Below are 26,659 nucleotides of genomic sequence, written 5' to 3'. Positions count from 1 at the left end.
TCTCCGGTTTTGTGATGAAACAAAGGTGTGGTAGAATAGTGCTCTGTTCTTTATTCTGCCACTGTACCTTCTTATTGTCTCGGCCTTAGGTATATATCAGGGTCGCAAGGCATATGAACGAACAGGTTATAGAGCAAACAACGCAATTATCACAACACATACAGTAGGTTGTAATATGGCATTTTTTCTGGTTTGGCTTCTCCAGTGATTTTACCCACGCACCGCTACTGCAGACAGACACCACACACTGAAAACTATTGAAGATGAAAGCTATAATAGGCCTACGCTAGGTGACTCTGTCATCAACAAGCATCATGCGCCAGGGTGGGTGGCAATACTACCAGAAATAGCCTAGTTCTATCTGATTTCACTCTTTCGACAAACGGAGATGATTATTCTTTAACGAGCTCAGTGAAAGAATGTCAAAAGCTTCAAAACAACTCATACTGACGTGTTATCTTTGGCACCTGACTGATGTAGAAGAGCATCCTCACCTTATGCACCTGCGTGACAGAAAGGCGAGAAAATCCCTTTCAGTGAATCCATCCATTCACACATTCAAAGCATCAGTCACCCGTCTGTCTTGCCTTCACCAATGTAGCCATTTATGTGTACTATAGTATAGGCTAAAGTTGACGTTGCTGCTGACCGAGTCTGGTAAGGTTGTGAACGTTTTTGTTAGCGCACGCAATTACGCAAGCAACAACTGTCACTTTTCTCTTGAAAGCGGCAGCGATTCCTTCTTTAGTTGCGCTTTAGTAATGGGCTGCGGAAGCAGCAAGGTGCTGCCAGAGCCCTCGGTTAAAAACGGTTATGTGAGCTTCGTGAAGTCGGTAGTTTGCTACAGTCACAAAAGAAAAGAGTTAGATAATGAGCTACAGAAGTGTAAAGGGAAGCAGAAAGACCTTTGGAGTGTTGTTCAGAGCAGTGGATGTACGGGTACACAGGCGCCGTCAAGCATTCAACTGCCGACAGGCCAGGATGGGCAGGGGCACAACAAAGTGGCCAAGTACAAGGCAAAGTTTGATCCCAGAGTCACAGCAAGGTAACTGTATAAAAATCGTTAACATTTGAAGATCAGTAGTAGCTATATAAATCAGTGCCAATTCATTGTGGGTACTTAGACTAATTAATTTGCTGATGTTGTTGTTGATGATGATGATAGTGATGATGAGGACTCCATATTCTATCATATTTCATGTTTATCTACCATAGAAGACCTCACCTCACTAGATTAGAATACAGTAGAACAGAACACTATTCTCTTCTTCTCCCTCCTGCCCTCTCTGTCCAGGTATGATATCAAAGCCCTGATCGGTAGGGGGAGTTTCAGCCGGGTGGTACGTGTCGAGCACCGAGCCACCCGCCAACCCTTCGCCATCAAGATGATGGAGGTCTGTAACCTATCACTTCCAGTAGACCTAGGGAAGAGGTATGGGGGCAGGGAATGTTCATGAGGGGAGAAACAGAAGGAGAAGGAAGTGTGCAACATTAGTAAGGGCATTTACACCAACAAATTAAAAGTGCAGTAATATCAGTTGTCAAACTATTCAGGATTGTGTGTCATTATATAAAATGAAATTCAACACCTGTTGCAGGTGGAGGCCAGGGAGGGGCGAGAGGTGTGTGACTCTGAGCTGGGGGTGCTACGCAGGGTCAGCCACCTCAACGTGGTGCAGCTGGTGGAGGTGTTCCAGTCACCCCAGAGGGTCTACATGGTTCTGGAACTGGCCACGGGCGGGGAGCTGTTCGACCGTGTCATCGCTAAGGGCCACTTCACCGAACGCGATGCCACCAGAGCCCTGCAGATGACGTTAGCCGGGGTGGGGTATCTTCACTCTCTGGGCATCACACACAGGGACCTGAAACCTGAGAATCTGTTGTACTACCACCCTGGAGCCGACTCACGCCTGCTGGTGACTGACTTTGGGCTGGCCAGCTTTGGGAATAGGGATCCTGGAGGGGGTGAGGGTGGAGGTGGAGATGGAGTGGGCGGTGGAAATGGAGATGGTGGAAGTGGAGATGGCGGCGGTGGAGTTGGAGATAGTGGAGTTGGAAGGGATGGAGGAGGTGGCGGTAGAAGAGACTGGTCCATGAGGACCACGTGTGGGACGCCAGAGTACATGGCCCCAGAGGTGGTCTTGAGGAGGCCCTACTCCTGCCAGGTGGACATGTGGGCCCTGGGGGTCATAGCCTACATCCTACTCAGCGGCTCCATGCCCTTCGAGGACGACAGCCGGCCCAGACTCTACAGAGATATCCTCAGGGGAAGGTACAGCTTCCACGGAGAGGTGAGTTGTTGTTGAGTTCCATCATGCATTTCTTAAAGGGGCAATCTGGGATTCAAACAACAACAAAGCTGTCAACTAACCATCGCTTTTTTGGTAAACAGCAGAGGGATGGGACTGGAGCAATGTAACCACTCTCAATTCATAGACTGAGCTATCTGTGCAAGGACTGACCATCCGTGAGATCAAAATCCTAGATTGCCTTCTTTAAATGTTGTTTACTTTGAATGCTTCATCTGTCTTTTTGGTTGTTTGTTTGGTTGGCTATGTAGTCCTACTGCGCACATCAGGCCAATGATCTGAGTGAAGTCCTTCCACATCCATCCACTGCCTGCCACGCATACACTCACTTTCACACACTGTCTTTCACTCATGCAGAAGACACACACACACACTGTCACACAATTTCTCTCAACAACAAAACACAAACACACACACACACAGTTACACACATCATATCCTCGTCATTATTTCACCAGATCAGTTGTAATAGTCAATCACTGAACTGAATGTCTCACTGAACATCTCAGAACCATCATGTGAAGTGTTTCTCCATTGATCCCCTTCAGCAGATCAGCATGGTAACACACTTGAATGGATACGTATGTTTGTTGTGGTGTCTCCATTTGATTTAGCTCTTTGAAAACGCTTAGAGGGTAAATAGGGCCTTGTTGTTCATGTCCTCTCTGCTCCTTTCTGCTCCGTGCTGTAACTGAACTGAGTGCTCTCTCTCTCTCTCTCTCTCTCTCTCTCTCTCTCTCTCTCTCTCTCTCTCTCTCTCTCTCTCTCTCTCTCTCTCTCTCTCTCTCTCTCTCTCTCTCTCTCTCTCTCTCTCTCTCTCTCTCTCTCTCTCTCTCTCTCTCTCTCTCTCTCTCTCTCTCTCACACACACACACACACACACACACACACACACACACACACACACACACACACACAAACACAAGCTCAGTCTCTGTGGTGGTGTGTTTGTGGGGAGGTTTGGGTCTGTTCTTTCACGCTGATTACACCCCAGTCTGGGATTATTCAGTGGGCTTTAAAGCATGGCCCCATTCTGTTGTATGCAGCGGCTTGACATTTCAGTCCGCTCTATTATTCCAATGTTTACTGCTGCTACACTGACCAGACAGACCACCAAAGGAATAATGGATATGGCTGAAACCCTGGGTGGGATTTACAAAAAACGTATTTCACATATTTATGGATTTATATAAATATTTATTCTATAACATGGAGAAAATCTATTTGTGTTGCAGCTGTATAATAACCTTGTCTGCAACTGCTACGAAACTAATAACTAGCCTACTGATTTTGCTGCACTCGTTATGTCTAGGGGTCTTAGGCCTAGCTACATGGTATGTAACCTGATTTGATGTGTGCATAAATGTAAGAAGTAAGCGTGTGCGACTAGGTGTTGAATATACACGTAACTGCCAAAGTAAAGGAAACACTTGAGTAAATGAGGGAAACAAAGTATATTGAAAGCAGGTGCTTCCACACAAGTGTGGTTCCTGAGTTAATTAAGCAATTAACATCCCATGCTTAGGGTCATGTATAAAAATGCTGGGCAGGCCATTATTTTGGCTACCATGGCTATGCCGCCATAGGATGACAGTGCCCCCATCTACAGGGCACAGAGTATGTGAGCAGAGTTGAGCGGTCGGAAATACCGCTCATCGCTTATGGAGTGGTGCTTGCGCACTGCTCCGGCGCTCCACGTCCTTTCCAACCGCTCCGCTAAAAACCGCTTCTTTGCTTAAAGGCAAAAAAACTGCTGCTCCAAATTCGCTCCATTCATTAAAATCACAATTTAACCAACACCCTGTCACGATCGTCGTATGAGTGAGTAGACCAAGGCGCAGCGTGTGAAACAAACATGACTTTAATTAGTTAAAGTATACCAAACAAAACACGACTCGTGAAGTCCACGGTAAACAAATACCGACACGGAACAAAAACCCACAACACCCAAGGGAAAACATACAGTTTAAATATGGCTCCCAATCAGAGGCAACGAGTGTCAGCTGGTTGCTGGTTGTCTCTGATTGGGAGCCATATTTAACTGTCTGTGTTTCACTTTGGGTTGGTGGGTTTTTGTTCCGTGTTCGGTCATTGTCACCGTGGACTTCACGAGTCGTTTATTGTTTTTGTTCGTGCTTTAATATAATAAAGTAACATGTTCATTCATCACGCTGCGCATTGGTCTCTCCCTGACGATCGTGACAGAAAAACCCACCATACAAGGACCAAGCAGCGTGTCCAGGAGCAGGCAGACTGGACATGGGAGGAAGCGCCAGGAAAGGAGATGGAGAGGCTGGCGATGGCCCAGGTGGGCAAATCGTGGTCCTGGGAGGACATGCTCGGGGGCAAAGGGCCATGGGCAAGGATTAAGGCCCTGGCGAGAGAGGAGCAGCGGCGTCAGCAGTATCATCGTCGGACGGTCGAGAGGCAACCCCAAGAAATTTTTTAGGGGGGGGCACACGGCATGGACGACGGGGCTGACGGAGGCAAAGATGGGGCGGATCCAGGAGGCCACCAGGCCAGGGGTACACCGCCCTGTACGTCCTGTGCGGATGCCTCACACAGAGTGTGTGAGGGTAGGCATTCAGCCAGGACGGGTTGTGGCCGCTCTTCACTCCAGGCCCCCTATCCGTCTCCACAGCCCGGTTCGGCCTGTCCCTGCTCCACGCACCAAGCCTACGGTGTGCGTCGCCAGCCCAGTCCGGCCTGTCCCTGCTCCACGCACCAAGCCTACGGTGTGCGTCGACAGCCCAGCCCGGCCTGTCCCTGCTCCACGCACCAAGCCTACGGTGTGCTTCGACAGCCCAGCCCGGCCTGTTCCTGCTCCACGCACCAAGCCTACGGTGTGCGTCGCCAGCCCAGTCCGGCCTGTCCCTGCTCCACGCACCAAGCCTACGGTGTGCGTCGACAGCCCAGCCCGGCCTGTCCCTGCTCCACGCACCAAGCCTACGGTGTGCGTCGCCAGCCCAGCCCGGCCTGTCCCTGCTCCACGCACCAAGCCTACGGTGTGCGTCGCCAGCCCAGCCCGGCCTGTTCCTGCTCCACGCACCAAGCCTACGGTGTGCGTCGCCAGCCCTGTCCGGCCTGTCCCTGCTCCACGCACCAAGCCTACGGTGTGCGTCGCCAGCCCTGTCCGGCCTGTCCCTGCTCCACGCACCAAGCCTACGGTGTGCGTCGTCAGCCCAGCCCGGCCTGTCCCTGCTCCACGCACCAAGCCTACGGGGTGCGTCGCCAGCCCTGTCCGGCCTGTCCCTGCTCCACGCACCAAGCCTACGGTGTGCGTCGTCAGCCCAGCCCGGCCTGTCCCTGCTCCACGCACCAAGCCTACGGGGTGCGTCGCCAGCCCGGCCAGGCCTGTCCCTGCTCCACGCACCAAGTCTACGGTGCGCGTCGCCAGCCCGGTCCGGCCTGTTCCTGCCACTCGCACCAAGTCTACGGTGCGCGTCGCCAGCCCGGCCCGGCCCGTTCCTGCCACTCGCACCAAGCCAGGGGTGCGAGTCGTCAGTCCGGCACAACCCGTGCCTGGGTCATCGGTGCCAATTCAGGTACCGCTCTACTGCTCCACTAAGGAGCTGAAGCCTACCGCTCCTGCTACGTCCAGTCCAGCTCCAGCCAGCGGGGCCAGACCGGACCAGGGGCGCTATGGGGGGTTTGTTGGAGGGTGGTGGGCAAGACCGGAGCCGGAGCCGCCGCCGAGGAGGTATGCCCGCCCAGCCCTCCCCTGTTTTGTTTAGCTGAGGCGCGGTCGCAGTCCGCGCCTTTAGGGGGGGGTACTGTCACACCCTGGCTCTGGGACTCATTATGTTGAGCCAGGGTGTGTTCATTCTATGTGTTCTGTTTCTATGTTGGGTGTTCTAGGTTGTTCATTTTCTATGTTTGACTGAGTGACTCCCAATCAGAGGCAACGAGTGTCAGCTGGTTGCTGGTTGTCTCTGATTGGGAGCCATATTTAACTGTCTGTGTTTCACTTTGGGTTGGTGGGTTTTTGTTCCGTGTTCGGTCATTGTCACCGTGGACTTCACGAGTCGTTTATTGTTTTTGTTCGTGCTTTAATATAATAAAGTAACATGTTCATTCATCACGCTGCGCATTGGTCTCTCCCTGACGATCGTGACACACCCATCTATTTTTGTGACTATCTGGACCTACCATTTGGTTTTGAAGCATTGAAACCAACCCATATGATTTGAATGAAAAGTATTTTAATAAACAACAGGAGAAGATGACTGTAAGAAGCACTCATCATTTTAAATAGGCTACATGTTGTATTAAACATCATATAAACACTCTGAATAGGTCAGGAGCAAGACAGGTAGGTAATTATTTAGGCTATATTATTTCAATTATGTCAAGGCTTAGCCTACAAATAACACAATTATGAAGCATTTGCGAATGCGATACACTAGGCTGGCAGGGACATTAACCACTCAGCATTTAAACAACATTTTGTTGTATTAAATCATTATAGTCAATAAATTGCACATACAGGCTGTGACTTTTTAAGCTCCATCAACAGTGCCTTTGAATTCATTTTTAGAAACATGAGTTTGGCCAGAGTCTGTGGCTTCAGGCTCGTGCGATGGTGCCTGAAGAGCAGGCCAGCAAAGGAGAATACCCTCTCAGCGCTTGCATAGCCACTGGGGATGCTAAACACCCTTCGGGCCACTCTTGCCAGGCTGGGCAGGGATGTGTATTTTTTTGTATTTCTTTTGTAGGTAGGCCTAAAGGATTTTAGGTAAAATAACCCTATCAAAACAGGAAGCTCCTTGAAAGAGGTAATATGCCAGGCCTATTGGGACAAAATCAATGATGGCCTATTGTATAGATAATAGAACGAAAATGAACAAAACTTTTAAGAGATCTGATTTTTAGTTTACCCACCTCGTTCCTTTCTGTTAGCATGTGCACGTAGTAAGTACACCATCATGCTTTCGGGATACCTGTCTTTTCAGATTCTTTAGTTGTGGACACTACATCACCGCACTCCCTCTCTTGCTCTTGGTCCTCCTCATCTTTGTAAGTTACCTTGATTTTTCACCCGTCTGTTTTTATCAATTTAGCAAACTAGATGACAGTAGCTAAAGCAAGGGGCTATAGCAGCACACAAGTAGACTACAAATGCATGCTGGGCCGGGCATGCCCTGAGCTCGTGAAGTGAGCGCTACTGGAACAAAATTGGAGTGGGCGAGAAGACCGACACTCCAGCCTTTGGGAAACTCGCTCCACGCTCCAGTCAAATTGGGCGCGCTCCACTCCTCGCTCCGCTCCAGCTCCACTCCGCTCACATACTCTGACAGGGCACGAGTGGTCGCTGAATGGTTTGATGAGCATGAAAACGATGTAAACCATATGCCATGGCCGACTCAGTCACCAGATCTCAACCCAATTGAACACTTAAGGGAGATTCTAGAGTGGCGCCTGAGACAGCATTTTCCACCACCATCAACAAAACACCAAATGATGGAATTTCTTGTGGAATAATGGTATTGCATTACTCCAATAGAGTTCCAGGAACTTGTAGAATCTATGCCAAGGTGCATTGAAGCTGTTCTGGCTCGTGGTGGCCCAACGCCCTATTAAGACACTTTATGTGGGTGTTTCCTTTATTGTGGCAGTTACATGTATGTACGCAGGATACAGCTACCTTAATTTAGGTTCAGGGCCAGTTCCTTGACCTCTTGATCGGCCAGTCCAAGCAGATTATTATTTGTTCAGATGGTGAAAAAACATAAATTTGATCTAAATAGAAAAAGGCATACCCAAACTAAAGACAAAAACAAAACCAGCAGCCCTCACGGTTCTGCCAGCTGGGACACTGACTGACGAATCACCTTAATTGGTAGCACCTGTCTGCAAATAAAAGCTTGGCATCTATACCCGGTTGCTGCTGTTACCTGGGGATTGAGTGTGGAAATGTATCATGGTAGTGTGTTTGTCTATGTCCTAACATTAACCTTCCTCCCATATCATAATCCAAGTTTTATTTCACATATTTATGAAATTAGGGAAAATATATACTGTATATGTTGCATTAAACAGCTGTAGAAGCCCAACATCACATGTTGACAGGCGTGTGGTTTACACCCGTTCACTGTAGTGTGCAACCAGACTGTCTGTCGCTCATACCATCCACACACACATACGTCCATGAACGCGCCCACACTAGTGATGTGTCGGTCAGCTGTTTGTTCACCCACACCTGCCTGCAATTGCTAATAACACATCTGTGATAAAGTGAAAATTTGAGCTCCGCACACGATCCTAACTCGCAAATAGGCCGATAGCAAATGTGCTATACAGTCAGAGACAGCGGAACTATTTTTTGACAGGTGGTGCAGGATTTCTTTTTAAAGCATAATTTAGATATGTTTCTGCTTATAATTTCCGACATTTTGGTAGGCTGTTTGTTAGTCAACTTCTTTATAATGCAGCTTCTCTTCTGCCATTACTGCCCTAGAAGACTGAATAAACCCTTGCTCACCAGAATATTGTCATAAATCGATGAATGCTACAATCTACACTGAACAAAAATATAAATGCAACATGTGTAGTTCCCATGTTTCGTGAGCTGAAATAAAAGATCGCAGAAATGTTCCATACGCACAAAAAGCTTATTTCTCTCAAATGTTGTGCACAAATTTGTTTACATCCCTGTTATTGAGCATTTCTCCTTTGCCAAGATAATCCATCCACCTGACAGGTGTGGAATATCAAGAAGCTGATCATTACACAGGTGCACTTTGTGTTGGTTGACAATAAAAGGCCACTCTAAAATGTGCAGTTTTGTCACACAACACAATGCCACAGATGTTTCAAGTTTTGCAGGAGTGTGCAATTGGCATGCTGACTGCAGGAAAGTCCATCAGAGCTGTTGCAAGAGAATGTATTGTTCATTTCTGTAACATAAGCCACCTCCAACGTCGTTTTAGAGAATTTGCCAGTAAGTCTAACCGGCCTCACAACCGCAGACCATGTCATGTGTATGGGGAATGGGGGTGAGCGGTTTGCTGATGTCAATGTTGTGAACAGAGTGCCCCATGGTGGCGGTGGGGTTATGGTATGGGCAGGCATAAGCTACGGACAACAAACACAATTGCATTTTATCGATGCCAATTTGAATGCACAGAGATACTGTGACTACATCCTGAGGCCTATTGTCGTGCCATTAATCCTCCGCCATCACCTCATGTTTCACCATGATAATGCACAGCCCCATGTCGCAAGGATCTGTACACAATTGCTGGAAGCTGAAAATGTCCCAGTTCTTCCATGGCTTGCATACTCACCAGACATGTCACCCATTGAGCATGTTTGGGATGCTCTAGATTGACATGTACGACAGTGTTTTCCAGTTCCCCCTAATATCCAGCAACTTTGCACAGTCATTGAAGAGGAGTGGGACAATATTCCACAGGCCACAATCAACAGCCTGATCAACTCTATGCCAAGGAGATGTGTCGCACTGCATGAGGCAAATGGTGGTCACACAAGTTACTGACTGGTTTTCTGATCCACACCCCTGCATTTTTCTTTTTTAAGGTATCTGTGATCAACAGATGCATATCTGTATTCCCAGTCATGTGAAATCCATAGATTAGGACCTAATTAATTTATTTCAATTGACTGATTTCCTTATATGAACTGTAACTAAGTAGAATATCCCATGGGGAGGGGGTCACACTCGGACAATCAGAGAGGGGGAATATTATTGTGGCCCTGGTGGCACAAAATAGTCAAAGGTCTGACTGCACAGAGATGCTTGGGGAAAATGGTTACAACGGGGGACCAGAGTGTTTGTGTCTCAGGGGAAGAGGGTGGATCTGATCTCCATCACCTAGGACTTGACATAGATTAATCAAATCTCACATTGTTGTCAATTTTTCTCAATCTTGCATGCTTTCTCAAACATCTGTAACTGTATATGTATTAAACCCCTACAACCCCTACAACTAATCCAGAATGCTGCAGCCCGTCTGGTGTTCAACCTTCCCAAGTTCTCTCACGTCACCCCGCTCCTATGCACACTCCACTGGCTTCCAGTTGAAGCTCGCATCTGCTACAAGACCATGGTGCTTGCCTACGGAGCTGTGAGGGGAACGGCACCTCCGTACCTTCAGGCTCTGATCAGTCCCTACACCCAAACGAGGGCATTTCGTTCATCCACCTCTGGCCTGCTGGCTCCCCTACCTCTGCGGAAGCATAGTTCCCGCTCAGCCCAGTCAAAACTGTTCGCTGCTCTGGCACCCCAATGGTGGAACAAGCTCCCTCACGACGCCAGGACAGCGGAGTCACTCACCACCTTCCGGAGACATTTGAAACCCCACCTCTTTAAGGAATACCTGGGATAGGATAAAGTAATCCTTCTACCCCCCCCCTTACCCCAACCTAAACCCCAACCCAAAAACAAAAAAAAACATTGTAAAGTGGTGATCCCACTGGCTATAAGGCGAATGCACCTATTTGTAAGTCGCTCTGGATAAGAGCGTCTGCTAAATGACGTAAATGTAAATGTAAATGTATATGCATTCGTAAATCAGGTCCTTTCTTGAGTTGGGCTCTGGGATGTAACAACTGTTGAGCATCTGATCTTATGGTTGTTGGTGGAGGAAAGGGGTGGAGTGTGTTAGAGTATGTGCGTGTGTGTGTGTGTTTATCCCACATCTGTTGCAAGGGGGTAAGGATGTTAGGGAGAATATAGGATGAACCACAATAATTGTTTGCTAAAATAATAATTGCTTGACAAAAATGTAATGTAATACAATGGCAATCAGGGTTATAGGTAACAATCCTACGCATGAACTGCCGACATTATTACGCATATTAATTGATAATGATGGAAATTAAGATATGCAAGATATTTGAATAGATATATATTTTTAAATAGCTAAATATATATATTGAGGATGAGAGCATTGGAAATGCTTTTGGCGGTTGACCTGCTTCTGTTTTGTGGGTGGCACTGTGTGCTGTTTTCGATGGATAGGTCCTGGCCTCTCGGGGGCCTAGGGATCCGGGGGGACGGGGGGTGGTATGCCGATCACTGGGATGACGACCCAACTTGGGATGGGGAGGGGCTTTAGCGGGGAAATTAGTGGAGAACAATTGGAGGGTTACTTAGTAGCAATGCAAATATCATGGTACAGCTATATGGACACTCAATCACTATGGTATTTTTTATTGGTAAATTTACAAACATATATTATGATAAATAGATTTGGAACTTGTATCTCATTATGGTATGTGGTGAAATAAGTATAGCCAGTTATAATTGTAATAGCTTAACAGATAATAACAAAAGAAGAACAATATTTACATGGCTCAAAGAGAAGGAATATAATCTCTATTGTTTACAGGAAACTCATTCAACAATTCTAGATGACGTTGCGTGGAAAAAGTAAAGGGGGGGGGGGGGGGGGGGGCGAAATATACTTCTCCCATGGGCAAAGAAACTCAAAAGGGGTGATGATATTAATTAACAGTAATTTCGATCCGAATGTGCAAATTGTCCAAACAGATACGCAAGGTAGATGGATTATTTTAAATATGTTATTGGACCATAAAAAGATATGGCTCATTAACCTTTACGGACCAAATAATGATGATCCACACTTCTTTGACAATATATATAATAAATGATCAACCCTGCAAGCAATACAAGACTCTATTACTATGGTGGGAGATTATAATACCGTTTTAAATAGCTCAATGGATCGTAAAGGAAATCACACTACAAACTATCACCCTCATGCTCTTAAGGAAATAGTGAATGTCATGGATACATTAGAACTACTAGATATATGGAGGCTTAAATATCCTGATCTCGTGAGATATACATGGCGGAGACACAATCAAACTAGTCGTCTTGACTTCTTTCTTATGTCATTCTCGTTGGCACCAAAAGTTGAAAAAGTGTTGATAGGGGACAGAATGCAGTCGGACCATCATATAATTGGCATATACATTACTCATACTGAATTTCCACGTGGACGAGGATATTGGAAATTTAATCAAAGCCTATTGGATTATAACTTGTTTTTAACTAGGACAGAGGAATTTATAACTGATCTTTTCCGACATAATATAGGTATAGGAAATCCCCTTATTGTACCATACTAGCAAAGGAAATAGAAGGTCTAACAGAACAGATAGATAGCAATAAAAACTGTAACATAGAGGCTCAGAATAAATTAGAGGAAAAACAAAAATAAATTGAGAAACTTATTCAAGAAAGATAAAGTATAATATATTATAAAAAATAAAGCAAACTGGATGGAATATGGGGAAAAATGCACCAAATTATTTTTTAATCTTCAACATAGAAATGCTACCAAAAATAATGTACTGAAACTGGTTACAAATGACAGAGTCACCCATGATTCACCAAATAATATTTTGAAGGAGGAAACAAAGTACTTTAAGCATATGTTTTCGTTTCAGTCGCCTCCAACTCCTCTAACTGAAGCTTATGGATGCAATTAAAGATTTTAAGTCCGGGAAAACTCCAGGGTTGGATGGCACACCAGTCGAGGTATACCAAACCTTTTTTGATATACTCATAGGACCGTTATTAGCATGTTTTAACCACTCCTATGTAAATGGTAGATTATCAGACACTCAAGAAGAAGGTCTGATTTCATATTACTGAAACAGCATACAAGTGGAAAATATAAAGATCCAGTCCATTAAAAAAATTGGAGGCCCCTTACACTTAAGTGTTGTGATGCAAAAATTCTAGCAAAATTTATATCGCATAGAATTAAAAAGGGCCGAGCCGGGCTGACGAAGCGCACCACTGACTTGGTGCGGGGAGCAGGAACGGGCCGAGCCGGGCTGACGAAGCGCACCACTGACTTGGTGCGGGGAGCAGGAACGGGCCGAGCCGGGCTGACGAAGCGCACCACTGACTTGGTGTGGGGAGCAGGAACGGGCCGAGCCGGGCTGACGAAGCGCACCACTGACTTGGTGCGGGGAGCAGGAACAGACCGGACCGTACTGGGGACACACACCACTGGCCCTACACCGGGATCTGGAACGGGCCGGACCGGACTGGTAACACACCCCAGTACCTCTCGCCGTGCCTCTATTCCTTCCATCCCCTCTTCTACCAGTGGCCCCCGTAACCTGGCGGCCTCCTCTGCCAACCCGCTGGACCGCTCTATCGCGGCCTCCTGCTGCCCCGACGTCGTGAGCCCCCCCCTAAAACATTTCTGGGGGTCTCTCCTCCCCGTGGGCCAGGCCTCTATAGTTCTCGCCTAACTCTCGCTCTTCTGCCTCCAACTCCCGCTATTCAGCTCCTCAATTGGCTTGACCCAGTCGAAGCTCTTCCTCCATTGTTCCCAAGTCCACTCTCTCTGCTCTTCACTCGGCTTGACCCAGTCGAGGCTGCCACGGAGATCTGCTAGGGATTTCCCTGGCGATGGCTCCTCGACTCGCTGCTTGGTCCAGTTGTGGTGGGATTTTCTGTCACGCTCGTCGGGAACAGATGAGGACCAAGGCGCAGCGTTGCAGGCAAACATACTCTTTATTACGAGACACGATCAAAACAACAAACGATACGTGACAGTTCACGGACTACCATAAACAGACTAGAAACAAGATCCCACAAACACAAATGGGAAACAGACAGTTTAAATATGGCTCCCAATCAGAGACAACCAACGACAGCTGACACTCGTTGCCTCTGATTGGGAGCCACTCAGGCCAACATAGAAATACACATACTAGATAAACAAATGAAATGCACACCCTGGCTCAACATACAAGTGTCCCCAGAGCCAGGGCGTGACATGACAACTGATGCTTAAAGTTAGTGAGGGAGATAAGAGCTTCAGAGATTTTTGCAGTTCGTTCCAGTCATTAGCAGCAGAGAACTGGAAGGAATGGCGGCCAAAGGAGGTGTTGGCTTTGGGGATGACCAGTGAGATATACCTGCTGGAACGCATACTACGGGTGGGTGTTGCTATGGTGACCAATGAGCTAAGATAAGGCGGGGATTTGCCTAGCAGAGATTTATAGATGACCTGGAGCCAGTGGGATTGGAGACAAATATGTAGTGAGGGCCAGCCAACGAGAGCGTACAGGTCACAATGGTGGATAGTATATGGGGCTTTGGTGACAAAACGGATGGCACTGTGATAGACTACATCCAATTTGCTGAGTATAGTGTTGGAGGCTATTTTGTAAATGACATCACCGAAGTCAAGGATCGGTAGGATAGTCAGTTTTACGAGGGCATGTTTGGCAGCAGGAGTGAAGGAGGCTTTGTTGCGAAATAGGAAGCAGATTCTAGATTTAACTTTGGATTGGAGATGCTTTATGTGAGTCTGGAACGAGAGTTTACGGTCTAACCAGACACCTAGGAATTTGTAGTTGTCCACATATTCTAAGTCAGACCTGCCGAGAGTAGTGATTCTAGTCGGGTGGGCGGGTGCATGCAGCGTTCGATTGAAGAGCATGCATTTAGTTTTACTAGCGTTTAAGAGCAGTTGGAGGCTACAGAAGGAGTGTTGTATGGCATTGACGCTCGTTTGGAGGTTTGTTAACACAGTGTCCAATGAAGGGCCAGATGTATACAAAATGGTGTCGTCTGCGTAGAGGTGGTTCTGAGAGTCACCAGCAGCAAGAGCGACATCATTGATATACACAGAGAATAGAGTCGGCCCGAGAATTGAACCCTGTGGCACCCCCATAGAGACTGCCAGAGGTCCAGACAACAGGCTGTCCGATTTGACACATTGAACTCTATCTGAAGTAGTTGGTGAACCAGGCGAGGCAGTCATTTGAGAAACCAAGTCTATTTAGTCTGCCAATAAGAATGCGGTGATTGACAGAGTTGAAAGCCTTGGCCAGGTCAATGAAGAAGGGTGCACAGTACTGTCTTTTATCGATCACGGTTATAATATCGTTTAGGACCTTGAGCGTGGCTGAGGTGCACCCATGACCAGCTCGGAAAACAGATTGCATAGCGGAGAAGGTACGGTGGGATTCGAAATGGTCGGTGATCTGTTTGTTAACTTAGCTTTCAAATACTTTTGAAAGGCATGGCAGGATGGATATAGGTCTGTAACAGTTTGGATCTAAAGTGTCACCCACTTTGAAGAGGGGGATGACCGCGACAGCTTTCCAATCTCTGGGGATCTCAGATGATACGAAAGAGAGGTTGAACAGGCTAGTAACAGGGGTTGCTACAATTTCGGCTGCTAATTTTAAAAATAAAGGGTCCAGATTGTCTAGCCCAGCTGATTTGTAGGGGTCCAGAATTTGCAGCTCTTTCAGAACATCAGCTATCTGAATTTGGGTGAAGGAGAAGCAGGGGGGGGGGGGCATGGGCAAGTTGCAGCGGAGGGTGCAGAGCTGGTGGCCGGGGTAGGGTTAGCCAGGTGGAAAGCATGGCCAGCCGTAGCAAAATGCTTATTGAAATTCTCGATTATCGTAGATTTATCGGTGGTGACAGTGTTTCCTAGCCTCAGTACAGTGGGCAGCTGGGAGGAGGTGCTCTTATTCTCCATGGACTTTACAGTGTCCCAAAACGTTTTGTAGTTAGTGCTACAGGATGCAAATTTCTGTTTGAAAAAGCTAGCCTTTGCTAAATCCGATATGTTCTGGGTCGATACCGCGCTGTGCAGACTGGCCGATAATTGTCCAGGCTAGAGCTGGCTGGTAGGTAGTGCAGGCCACGGACAATGGTGAAAACCGCTAACGGTGGCTAATAGCGAGTAGCTAGCAAGTAGCTAGTTAGCTGGCTAGCTGGCTAGTTTCAGCCGGTTCTAGATAAAAAGGTATAAGAAATAATAGAATCCGTTCCACATTGGGTGAGGCGGGTTGCAGGAAAGTATATTTAGTTGAAGGATGAAAAGTGAGATTGAGAAATATATATGAAAAAGACAGGCTATTGTGATGAGTGTGATAGAAGGAGTCAGGCGCAGGAGGGTAAATCACCGAATACAGAGTTTATTCCGTCGTACACAATTGTGCTGGATAGCGACACACGAAAACAGGCACAGGGGAAACTATCTACCCTGGCAATACACGGTACAGGATACTCCAACAATATACAGGCACAGGGGAAATATCTACCCCGGCAATACAAAGTGCTAGTAGCTCCACCGAGCTACACTACTCTCACAAATAACAATCACCCACAAGGACAAGGGGGGCAGAGGGAACACTTATACACAGACTAATGAGGGGATAAGAACCAGGTGTGTGTAATTAATAAGACAAGACAAATGGAATTATGATATATGGAGCGGCAGTGGCTAGTTAGCCGGTGACGACGAATGCCGAAGCCTGCCCAAACAAGGAGGGGAGGCAGCCTCGGCGGAAGTCGTGACAGCTATTTACACGCGCACACTACAGAATACACGACCGCACTGCTACGCCATCTTGGATATGCCTATCACTAAAAGCTTCAGTCATACAAAAGTTATACTTAAATCCGAACTGGTTCTCTAGCAAATTAGTAAGATTGTCTCACCCAATGTTCAAGAATGGCCTTTTTCCCTTTATTCAGATTACAACCTCTCACTTTCAGTTGTTTGAAAAGGATATAATCTCCCAAATATCACTATTTCTAAAACAAGCCATAGAAAGTTGGTTGCAATTTCAATGTAATCCTCCAGAAATGACAGAACAAATAATGCAACAAATATTGTGGTTAAACTCAAATATACTAATTGATTTAAAAAAAATAAAAAAATTGGAGAAAGAAAATTAAAAAGGTATAATCTTCGTAAATGATATCATAGGTAGGACTGGTGGAGTTATGTCGCACATGCCGCTAACAAAAACATATGGAAATGTCTGCTCTACCCAAAATTACAACCAAATAATTGAAGCATTACCGCAAAAATGGAAGAGGAAAGTGGAAGGGGGAAAAAGTAAGGAACTTGTCTGTCGGCCCTGCATTAAAGAACACAATTGGTTAAAGAAAAAAATTGTGATAAAGACAAAAGTATACCAGTTTCATTTAAGGACCAAACGATTGACAGCCATCCCATATAGATTGCAAAATAGTTGGGAAGAGATTTTTGACGTACAGATTCCATGGCATAGTGTTTATGAACTGATGCGCAAAACAACGCCGGATTCAGAACTTAGATTTTTTAATTTTAATTATTATATAAAATTCTTGCTACCAATAGAATGTTATTTATATCCCCCATATACAGTGCCCTCCACTATTATTGGCACCCCTGTTTAAGATGTGGTCGAGGACTTCCAAAAATTCTCTTTTTTTTTTAAACAACATAGAACCCAAATGCAAAAAAATAAAAAAATCCAACCTTTTATTTAAGTACATTACTTTGGTGGTAAAAAAAAAATCACACATTTAGAAAAACAACAACTTGAAATCATGTGTCCCACAACTATTGGCACCCCTAACAATTCCGCTGAAAATTTTAATTGATTTTTTAAAAAATATATTTTTCTGTAGTTGCTAAAGTTGGTCAGGGTATCTAGGAACTTTTAATTAGTAATTCATGACTTCCTGTTTCCCTGGGGTATAAATATGACGTGACACAGAGGCCTAATTCTCTTACCCATTTGTCAACGTATGGCAAAGACAAGAGAACACACCATTCAAGTAAGGCAGATTTGTGTCGACCTTCATAAGTCAGGCAATGACTACAAGAAAATAGCCACTCGCCTTAACTTGCCCGTATCTACAGTCAGAGGAATCATTAAGAAGTTTAAAACAACTGGAACAGTGACAAACAAGGCTGGAAGAGGTCCCAAGTTTATCTTGTCACAACGCACAGTGAGGAGGATGGTAAGAGAAGTAAAAAAAAGTCCTAAGCTCACTGTCACAGAATTGCATCAAAGAGTGGCAAGTCTCCAAAACAACCATCAGACGCTCTCTACATGCCAACAAGCTGTTTGGGAGGCATGCAAGGAAAAAGCCTTTTCTCACTAACACTCAAAAACATAAACGTCTGGAGTTTGCTAAGCGGCACTGGGACTTCAACTGGGATTGTGTGCTTTGGTCAGATGAGACTAAGATTGAGCTTTTTGGCAACAAACACTCTAAGTGGGTCTGGCGTAAAACAAAAGATGAGTATGCCGAAAAGCACCTCATGCCCACCGTGAAGTATGGTGGAGGATCTGTGATGCTGTGGGCCTGTTTCTCTTCCAAAGGCCCTGGGAACCTTGTTAGGGTGCATGGCATTATGAACGCTTTGAACTACCAGGACATTTTAAATAAAAACCTGATTGCCTCTGCCAGAAAGCTGAAGATGGGTCGTCATTGGGTCTTTCAGCAGGATAATGATCCAAAACATGTGGCAAAATCTACACAAAAATGGTTCATTAGTCACAAACTCAAGGTCCTCCCATGGCCATCTCAGTCCCCAGACCTCAACCCAATCGAAAACCTGTGGCGCGAGCTAAAGAGGAGAGTGCATAAGAGAGGACCCAGGACACTGGATGATCTAGAAAGATTGTGCAAAGAAGAATGGTCAAAGATCCCTCTCTCTGTGTTCTCCAATCTTGTGAAATGTTATAGGAGGAGATTAAGTGCTGTCTTGTTGGCAAAAGGGGGTTGTACAAAGTATTAACATCAGGGGTGCCAATAATTGTGGGACACATGATTTCAATTTTTTTTTTTTCTAAATGTGTGATTTTCTTTTTTTTTACACCAAAGTAATGTACTTAAATAAAAGGTTGGATTTTTCTCTTTTTTTGCATTTGGTATCTATGTTGTTTAAAAAAAAAGGAGAATTTTTGGAAGTCCTCGACCACATCTTAAACAGGGGTGCCAATAATTGTTGAGGGCACTGTACAATCTTCCCAGCTCTGCAGATTTTACTGCCAAGAGACAGAATCATTAGATCATTTGTTTTGGTACTGTCCATTTGTAGCTTGTTTTTGGACACAGGTCCAGGAATGGCTAAAGGATTGCAATATTTACCTGGAGCGAACCCTGCAGATAGCACTACTGGGTGATCAGAAAAGTCATAGTCAATCGATCAATAATATAATAATACTTTTAGCAAAAATGTTTATTTTCAATTTACAATCTGTAGAAACAATGAGAATAGAAGGGTTCAGAACTTTTCTAAAACATCACAGTACAGTTAAAAAATATATGGCAAATAGAAATCCAATATGGATGGTGTTAAGAGATAGATGGGTGGTGTTGAATGGAGTTGAAGGATGGGACTAATAACAACTAACAACAACTAATAACAACAAGATAACTAATGTAAAGCATACTGTGTCCATAATAAGTATATAGGTTATAAGTTGAGAGCTTTTGTGAAAGAGCACAGTTAGAAAAATATGGCATATAGAAGCAAACCGGATGGACATCATGAAAATGATCGGAGATGTTAAGGGAAGAGGAAGTTCATGAGTAAAAACAAACAAAATATAATTATTGTCAAATTGACTGTGTCCATACAATGTATATAGTAGTTATAAGATGGAAGTAGAGGCCTAAGCATTGTTCTTCACTAGTTTACTCCAATTAGGGAAGGGGTGGTGGGGTTGGAAAGTAATAAAGGGAAAAATATATTTTTTAAAGGATATGTATATATACAGTGGGGAGAACTAGTATTTGATACACAGCCGATTTTGCAGGTTTTCCTACTTACAAAGCATGTAGAGGTCTGTAATTTTTTATCATAGGTACACTTCAACTGTGAGAGATCGAATCTAAAACAAAAATCCAGAAAATCACATTGTATGATTTTTAAGTAATTAATTTGCATTTTATTGCATGACATAAGTATTTGATCACCTACCAACCAGTAAGAATTCCGGCTCTCACAGACCTGTTAGTTTTTCTTTAAGAAGCCCTCCTGTTCTCCACTCATTACCTGTATTAACTGCACCTGTTTGAACTCGTTACCTCTATAAAAGACACCTGTCCACACACTCAATCAAACAGACTCCAACCTCTCCACAATGGCCAAGACCAGAGAGCTGTGTAAGGACATCAGGGATAAAATTGTAGACCTGCACAAGGCTGGGATGGGCTACAGGACATTAGGCAAGCAGCTTGGTGAGAAGGCAACAACTGTTGGCGCAATTATTAGAAAATGGAAGAAGTTCAAGATGACGGTCAATCACCCTCGGTCTGGGGCTCCATGCAAGATCTCACCTCGTGGGGCATCAATGATCATGAGGAAGGTGAGGGATCAGCCCAGAACTACACGGCAGGACCTGGTCAATGACCTGAAGAGAGCTGGGACCACAGTCTCAAAGAAAACCATTAGTAACACACTACGCCGTCATGGATTAAAATCCTGCAGCGCACGCAAGGTCCCCCTGCTCAAGCCAGCGCATGTCCAGGCCCGTCTGAAGTTTGCCAATGACCATCTGGATGATCCAGAGGAGGAATGGGAGAATATCATGTGGTCTGATGAGACAAAAATAGAGCTTTTTGGTCTAAACTCCACTCGCGTGTTTGGAGGAAGAAGAAGGATGAGTACAACCCCAAGAACACCATCCCAACCGTGAAGCATGAAGGTGGAAACATCATTCTTTGGGGATGCTTTTCTGCAAAGAGGACAGGACGACTGCACCGTATTGAGGGGAGGATGGATGGGGCCATGTATCGCGAGATCTTGGCCAACAACCTCCTTCCCTCAGTAAGAGCATTGAAGATGGGTCGTGGCTGGGTCTTCCAGCATGACAACGACCCGAAACACACAGCCAGGGCAACTAAGGAGTGGCTCCGTGAGAAGCATCTCAAGGTCCTGGAGTGGCCTAGCCAGTCTCCAGACCTGAACCCAATAGAAAATTGTCATGAGAATTTCTATCTCTAATTCAACCTAAGCTTGAATCATTACCAGGGGTTGTAAGGCTCTGGTTTTAATCATAATTGATTCAAGGTCCACAACCAGCAAGAATGATCTGTATTTTTAATCATGGAGAGCTCTGGCGCCAAAAAATACATACACAGCCTTTATACCCCCTGACACACCAAGGCACTTTGCTCCGCCCACCTTTACACAGCTTCTCAGTCCCCTTCACCCTGGAATGCTTTCTCAGCAGTTTCTAACTCCTCCCCCTCTGTTAGTGGGTTCACACTACATTATAACTCTAACACCGTTCACACATTTATACTGTATTTGGGGTGAAATCCTTTAGTCATTATTCTTAAAATACAAATTAATCTATCAAAAATCTTTGGAGGGAGCTGAAAGTCCGTATTGCCCAGCGACAGCCCCGAAACCTGAAGGTTCTGGAGAAGGTCTGTATGGAGGAGTGGGCCAAATTCCCTGCTGCAGTGTGTGCAAACCTGGTCAAGACCTACAGGAAACGTATGATCTCTGTAATTGCAAACAAAGGTTTCTGTACCAAATATTAAGTTCTGCTTTTCTGATGTATCAAATACTTATGTCATGCAATAAAATGAAAATCAATTACTTAAAAATCATACAATGTGATTTTCTGGATTTTTGTTTTAGATTCCGTCTCTCACAGTCGAAGTGTACCTATGATAAAAATTACAGACCTCTACATGCTTTGTAAGTAGGAAAATCTGCAAAATCGGCAGTGTATCAAATACTTGTTCTCCCCACTGTATGTGTGTATATTTATTTATATGTATATACAGTTGAAGTCAGAAGTTTACATACACTTAGGTTGGAGTCATTAAAACTCGTTTTTCAACCACTCCACAAATTTCTTGTTAACAAACTATAGTTTTGGCAAGTCGGTTAGGACAGCTACTTTGTGCATGACACAAGTAATTTTTCCAACAATTGTTTACAGACAGATTATTTCACTTAGAATTCACTGTATCACAATTCCAGTGGGTCAGAAGTTTAAATACACTAAGTTGACTGTGCCTTTAAACAGCTTGGAAAATTCCAGAAAATGATGTCATTGCTTTAGAAGCTTCTGGTAGGCTAATTGACATCATTTGAGTCAATTTGAGGTGTACCTGTGGATGTATTTCAAGGCCTACCTTCAAACTCAGTGCCTCTTTGCTTGACATCATGGGAAAATCAAAAGAAATCAGCCAAGACCTCAGAATTTTTTTTGTAGACCTCCACAAGTCTGGTTCATCCTTGGGAGCAATTTCCAAATGCCTGAAGGTACCACCTTCATCTGTACAAACAATAGTACGCAAGTATAAACACCATGGGACCACGCAGCCGTCATACCACTCAAGAAGGAGACACGTTCTGTCTCCTAGAGATGAATGTACTTTGGTGCGAAAAGTGCAAATCAATCCCAGAACAACAGCAAAGTACCTTGTGAAGATGCTGGAGGAAACAGGTACAAAAGTATCTATATACACAGTAAAACGAGTCCTATATCGACATAACCTGAAAGGCCGCTCAGCAAGGAATAAGCCACTGCTCCAAAACCGCCATAAAAAAGCCAGACTACGGTTTGCAACTGCACATGGGGACAAAGATCTTACTTTTTGGAGAAATGTCCTCTGGTCTGATGAAACAAAAATAGAACTGTTTGGCCATAATGACCATCGTTATGTTTGGAGGAAAAAGGGTGTTGCTTGCAAGCCGAAGAACACCATCCCAACCGTGAAGCACGGGGTTGGCAGCATCATGCTGTGGGTGTGCTTTGCTGCAGGAGGGACTGGTGCACTTCACAAAATAGATGGCATCATAAGGAAGGAAAATTATGTGGATATATTGAAGCAACATCTCAAGACATCAGTCAAGAAGTTAAAGCTTGGTCGCAAATGGGTCTTCCAAATGGACAATGACCCCAAGCATACTTCCAAAGTTGTGGCAAAATGCCTTAAGGACAACAAAGTTAAGGTATTGGAGTGGCCATCACAAAGCCTTGACCTCAATCCTATAGAACATTTGTGGGCAGAACTGAAAAAGTGTGTGCGAGCAAGGAGGCCTACAAATCTGACTCAGTTACACCTGCTCTGTCAGGAGGAATGGGCCAAAATTCACCCAAATTATTGTGGGAAGCTTGTGGAAGGCTACCCGAAACATTTGACCCAAGTTAAACAATTTAAAGGCAATGCTACCTAATACTAATTGAGTGTATGTAAACTTCTGACCCACAGGAATGTGATGAAAGAAATAAAAGCTGAAATAAATCATTCTCTCTACTATTATTCTGACATTTCACATTCTTAAAATAAAGTGGTGATCCTAACTGACCTAAGACAGGGAATTTTTACTAGGATTAAATGTCAGGAATTGAGAAAAACTGAGTTTAAATGTATTTGGCTAAGGTGTATGTAAACTTCCGACTTCAACTGTATGTGTATGTATGTATATATATACAGTGGGGGAAAAAGTATTTAGTCAGCCACCAATTGTGCAAGTTCTCCCACTTAAAAAGATGAGAGAGGCCTGTAATTTTCATCATAGGTACACGTCAACTATGACAGACAAAATGAGAAAAAAAATGCAGAAAATCACATTGTAGGATTTTTTATGAATTTATTTGCAAATTATGGTGGAAAATAAGTATTTGGTCAATAACAAAAGTTTCTCAATACTTTGTTATATACCCTTTGTTGGCAATGACACAGGTCAAACGTTTTCTGTAAGTTTTCACAAGATTTTCACACACTGTTGCTGGTATTTTGGCCCATTCCTCCATGCAGATCTCCTCTAGAGCAGTGATGTTTTGGGGCTGTTGCTGGGCAACACAGACTTTCAACTCCCTCCAAAGATTTTCTATGGGGTTGAGATCTGGAGACTGGCTAGGCCACTGCAGGACCTTGAAATGCTTCTTACGAAGCCACTCCTTCGTTGCCCGGACGGTGTGTTTGGGATCATTGTCATGCTGAAAGACCCAGCCACGTTTCATCTTCAATGCCCTTGCTGATGGAAGGAGGTTTTCACTCAAAATCTCACGATACATGGCCCCATTCATTCTTTCCTTTACACGGATCAGTCGTCCTGGTCCCTTTGCAGAAAAATAGCCCCAAAGCATGATGTTTCCACCCCCATGCTTCACAGTAGGCATGGTGTTCTTTGGATGCAACTCAGCATTCTTTGTCCTCCAAACACGACGAGTTTAGTTTTTACCAAAAAGTTATATTTTGGTTTCATATGACCATATGACATTCTCCCAATCCTCTTCTGGATCATCCAAATGCACTCTAGCAAACTTCAGACGGGCCTGGACATGTACAGGCTTAAGCAGGGGGACACGTCTGGCACTGCAGGATTTGAGTCCCTGGCGGCGTAGTGTGTTACTGATGGTAGGCTTTGTTACTTTGGTCCCAGCTCTCTGCAGGTCATTCACTAGGTCCCCCCGTGTGGTTCTGGGATTTTTGCTCACCGTTCTTGTGATCATTTTGACCCCACGGGGTGACATCTTGCGTGGAGCCCCAGATCGAGGGAGATTATCAGTGGTCTTGTATGTCTTCCATTTCCTAATAATTGCTCCCACAGTTGATTTCTTAAAACCAAGCTGCTTACCTATTGCAGATTAAGTCTTCCCAGCCTGGTGCAGGTCTACAATTTTGTTTCTGGTGTCCTTTGACAGCTCTTTGGTCTTGGCCATAGTGGAGTTTGGAGTGTGACTGTTTGAGGTTGTGGACAGGTGTCTTTTATACTGATAACAAGTTCAAACAGGTGCCATTAATACAGGTAACGAGTGGAGGACAGAGGAGCCTCTTAAAGAAGAAGTTACAGGTCTGTGAGAGCCAGAAATCTTGCTTGTTTGTAGGTGACCAAATACTTATTTTCCACCATAATTTGCAAATACATTCATTAAAAATCCTACAATGTGATTTTCTGGATTTTTTTTCCTCAATTTGTCTGTCATAGTTGACGTGTACCTATGATGAAAATTACAGGCCTCTCTCATCTTTTTAAGTGGGAGAACTTGCACAATTGGTGGCTGACTAAATACTTTTTTTCCCCACTGTATATATATATATATATATATATGTATGTGTATGTATGTATATACAGTGGGGAGAACAAGTATTTGATACACTGCCGATTTTGCAGGTTTTCCTACTTACAAAGCATGTAGAGGTCTGTAATTTTTATCATAGGTACACTTCAACTGTGAGAGACGGAATCTAAAACAAAAATCCAGAAAATCACATTGTATGATTTTTAAGTAATTCATTTGCATTTTATTGCATGACATAAGTATTTGATCCATCAGAAAAGCAGAACTTAATATTTGGTACAGAAACCTTTGTTTGCAATTACAGAGATCATACGTTTCCTGTAGGTCTTGACCAGGTTTGCACACACTGCAGCAGGGATTTTGGCCCACTCCTCCATACAGATCTTCTCCAGATCCTTCAGGTTTCGGGGCTGTCGCTGGGCTATACAGACTTTCAGCTCCCTCCAAAGATTTTCTATTGGGTTCAGGTCTGGAGACTGGCTAGGCCACTCCAGGACCTTGAGATGCTTCTTACAGAGCCACTCCTTAGTTGCCCTGGCTGTGTGTTTCGGGTCGTTGTCATGCTGAAAGACCCAGCCACGACCCATCTTCAATGCTCTTACTGAGGGAAGGAGGTTGTTGGCCAAGATCTTGCGATACATGGCCCCATCCATCCTCCCCTCAATACGGTGCAGTCGTCCTGTCCCCTTTGCAGAAAAGCATCCCCAAAGAATGATGTTTCCACCTCCATGCTTCACGGTTAGGATGGTGTTCTTGGGGTTGTAGTCATCCTTCTTCTTCCTCCAAACACGACGAGTGGAGTTTAGACCAAAAAGCTCTATTATTGTCTCATCAGGCCACATGACCTTCTCCCATTCCTCCTCTGGATCATCCAGATGGTCATTGGCAAACTTCAGACAGGCCTGGACATGCGCTGGCTTGAGCAGGGGGACCTTGCGTGCGCTGCAGGATTTTAATCCATGACGGCGTAGTGTGTTACTAATGGTTTTCTTTGAGACTGTGGTCCCAGCTCTCTTCAGGTCATTGACCAGGTCCTGCCGTGTAGTTCTGGGCTGATCCCTCACCTTCCTCATGATCATTGATGCCCCACGAGGTGAGATCTTGCATGGAGCCCCAGACCGAGTGTGATTGACCGTCATCTTGAACTTCTTCCATTTTCTAATAATTGCGCCAACAGTTGTTACCTTCTTACCAAGCTGATTGCCTATTGTCCTGTAGCCCATCCCAGCCTTGTGCAGGTCTACAATTTTATCCCTGATGTCCTTACACAGCTCTCTGGTCTTGGCCATTGTGGAGAGATTGGAGTCTGTTTGATTGAATGTGTGGACAGGTGTCTTTTATACAGGTAACGAGTTCAAACAGGTGCAGTTAATACAGGTAATGAGTGGAGAACAGGAGGGCTTCTTAAAGAAAAACTAACAGGTCTGTGAGAGCCGGAATTCTTACTGGTTGGTAGGTGATCAAATACTTATGTCATGCAATAAAATGCAAATTAATTACTTAAAAATCATACAATGTGATTTTCTGGATTTT

The 26,659-nt window shown here is 44.8% G+C and overlaps 1 protein-coding gene across 1 annotated transcript in view; it reads left to right on the top strand.

Annotated features, from left to right (window-relative positions):
• Positions 1-761: 761 nt before the first annotated feature.
• LOC311108904 (serine/threonine-protein kinase H1-like) overlaps positions 762-26,659 on the top strand; it is a gene marked incomplete at both ends in the record, with an annotated part of 48,153 nt that continues 22,255 nt past the window's right edge. Inside the window, 3 exons of the mRNA XM_084151695.1 lie at positions 762-1,045; positions 1,295-1,394; positions 1,599-2,291. Of these exons, the coding sequence (XP_084007821.1) occupies positions 762-1,045; positions 1,295-1,394; positions 1,599-2,291 (1,077 nt within the window). The remainder of the gene's footprint in view (positions 1,046-1,294; positions 1,395-1,598; positions 2,292-26,659) is intronic.

The sequence above is a fragment of the Coregonus lavaretus genome (assembly GCF_964263955.1).
Source record: "Coregonus lavaretus genome assembly, chromosome: 34".
In the NCBI taxonomy this organism is placed as follows: Eukaryota; Metazoa; Chordata; class Actinopteri; order Salmoniformes; family Salmonidae; genus Coregonus; species Coregonus lavaretus.
Note: the sequence above shows the minus strand (reverse complement) of the source record. Positions and strands in the feature narration are given on the sequence as shown.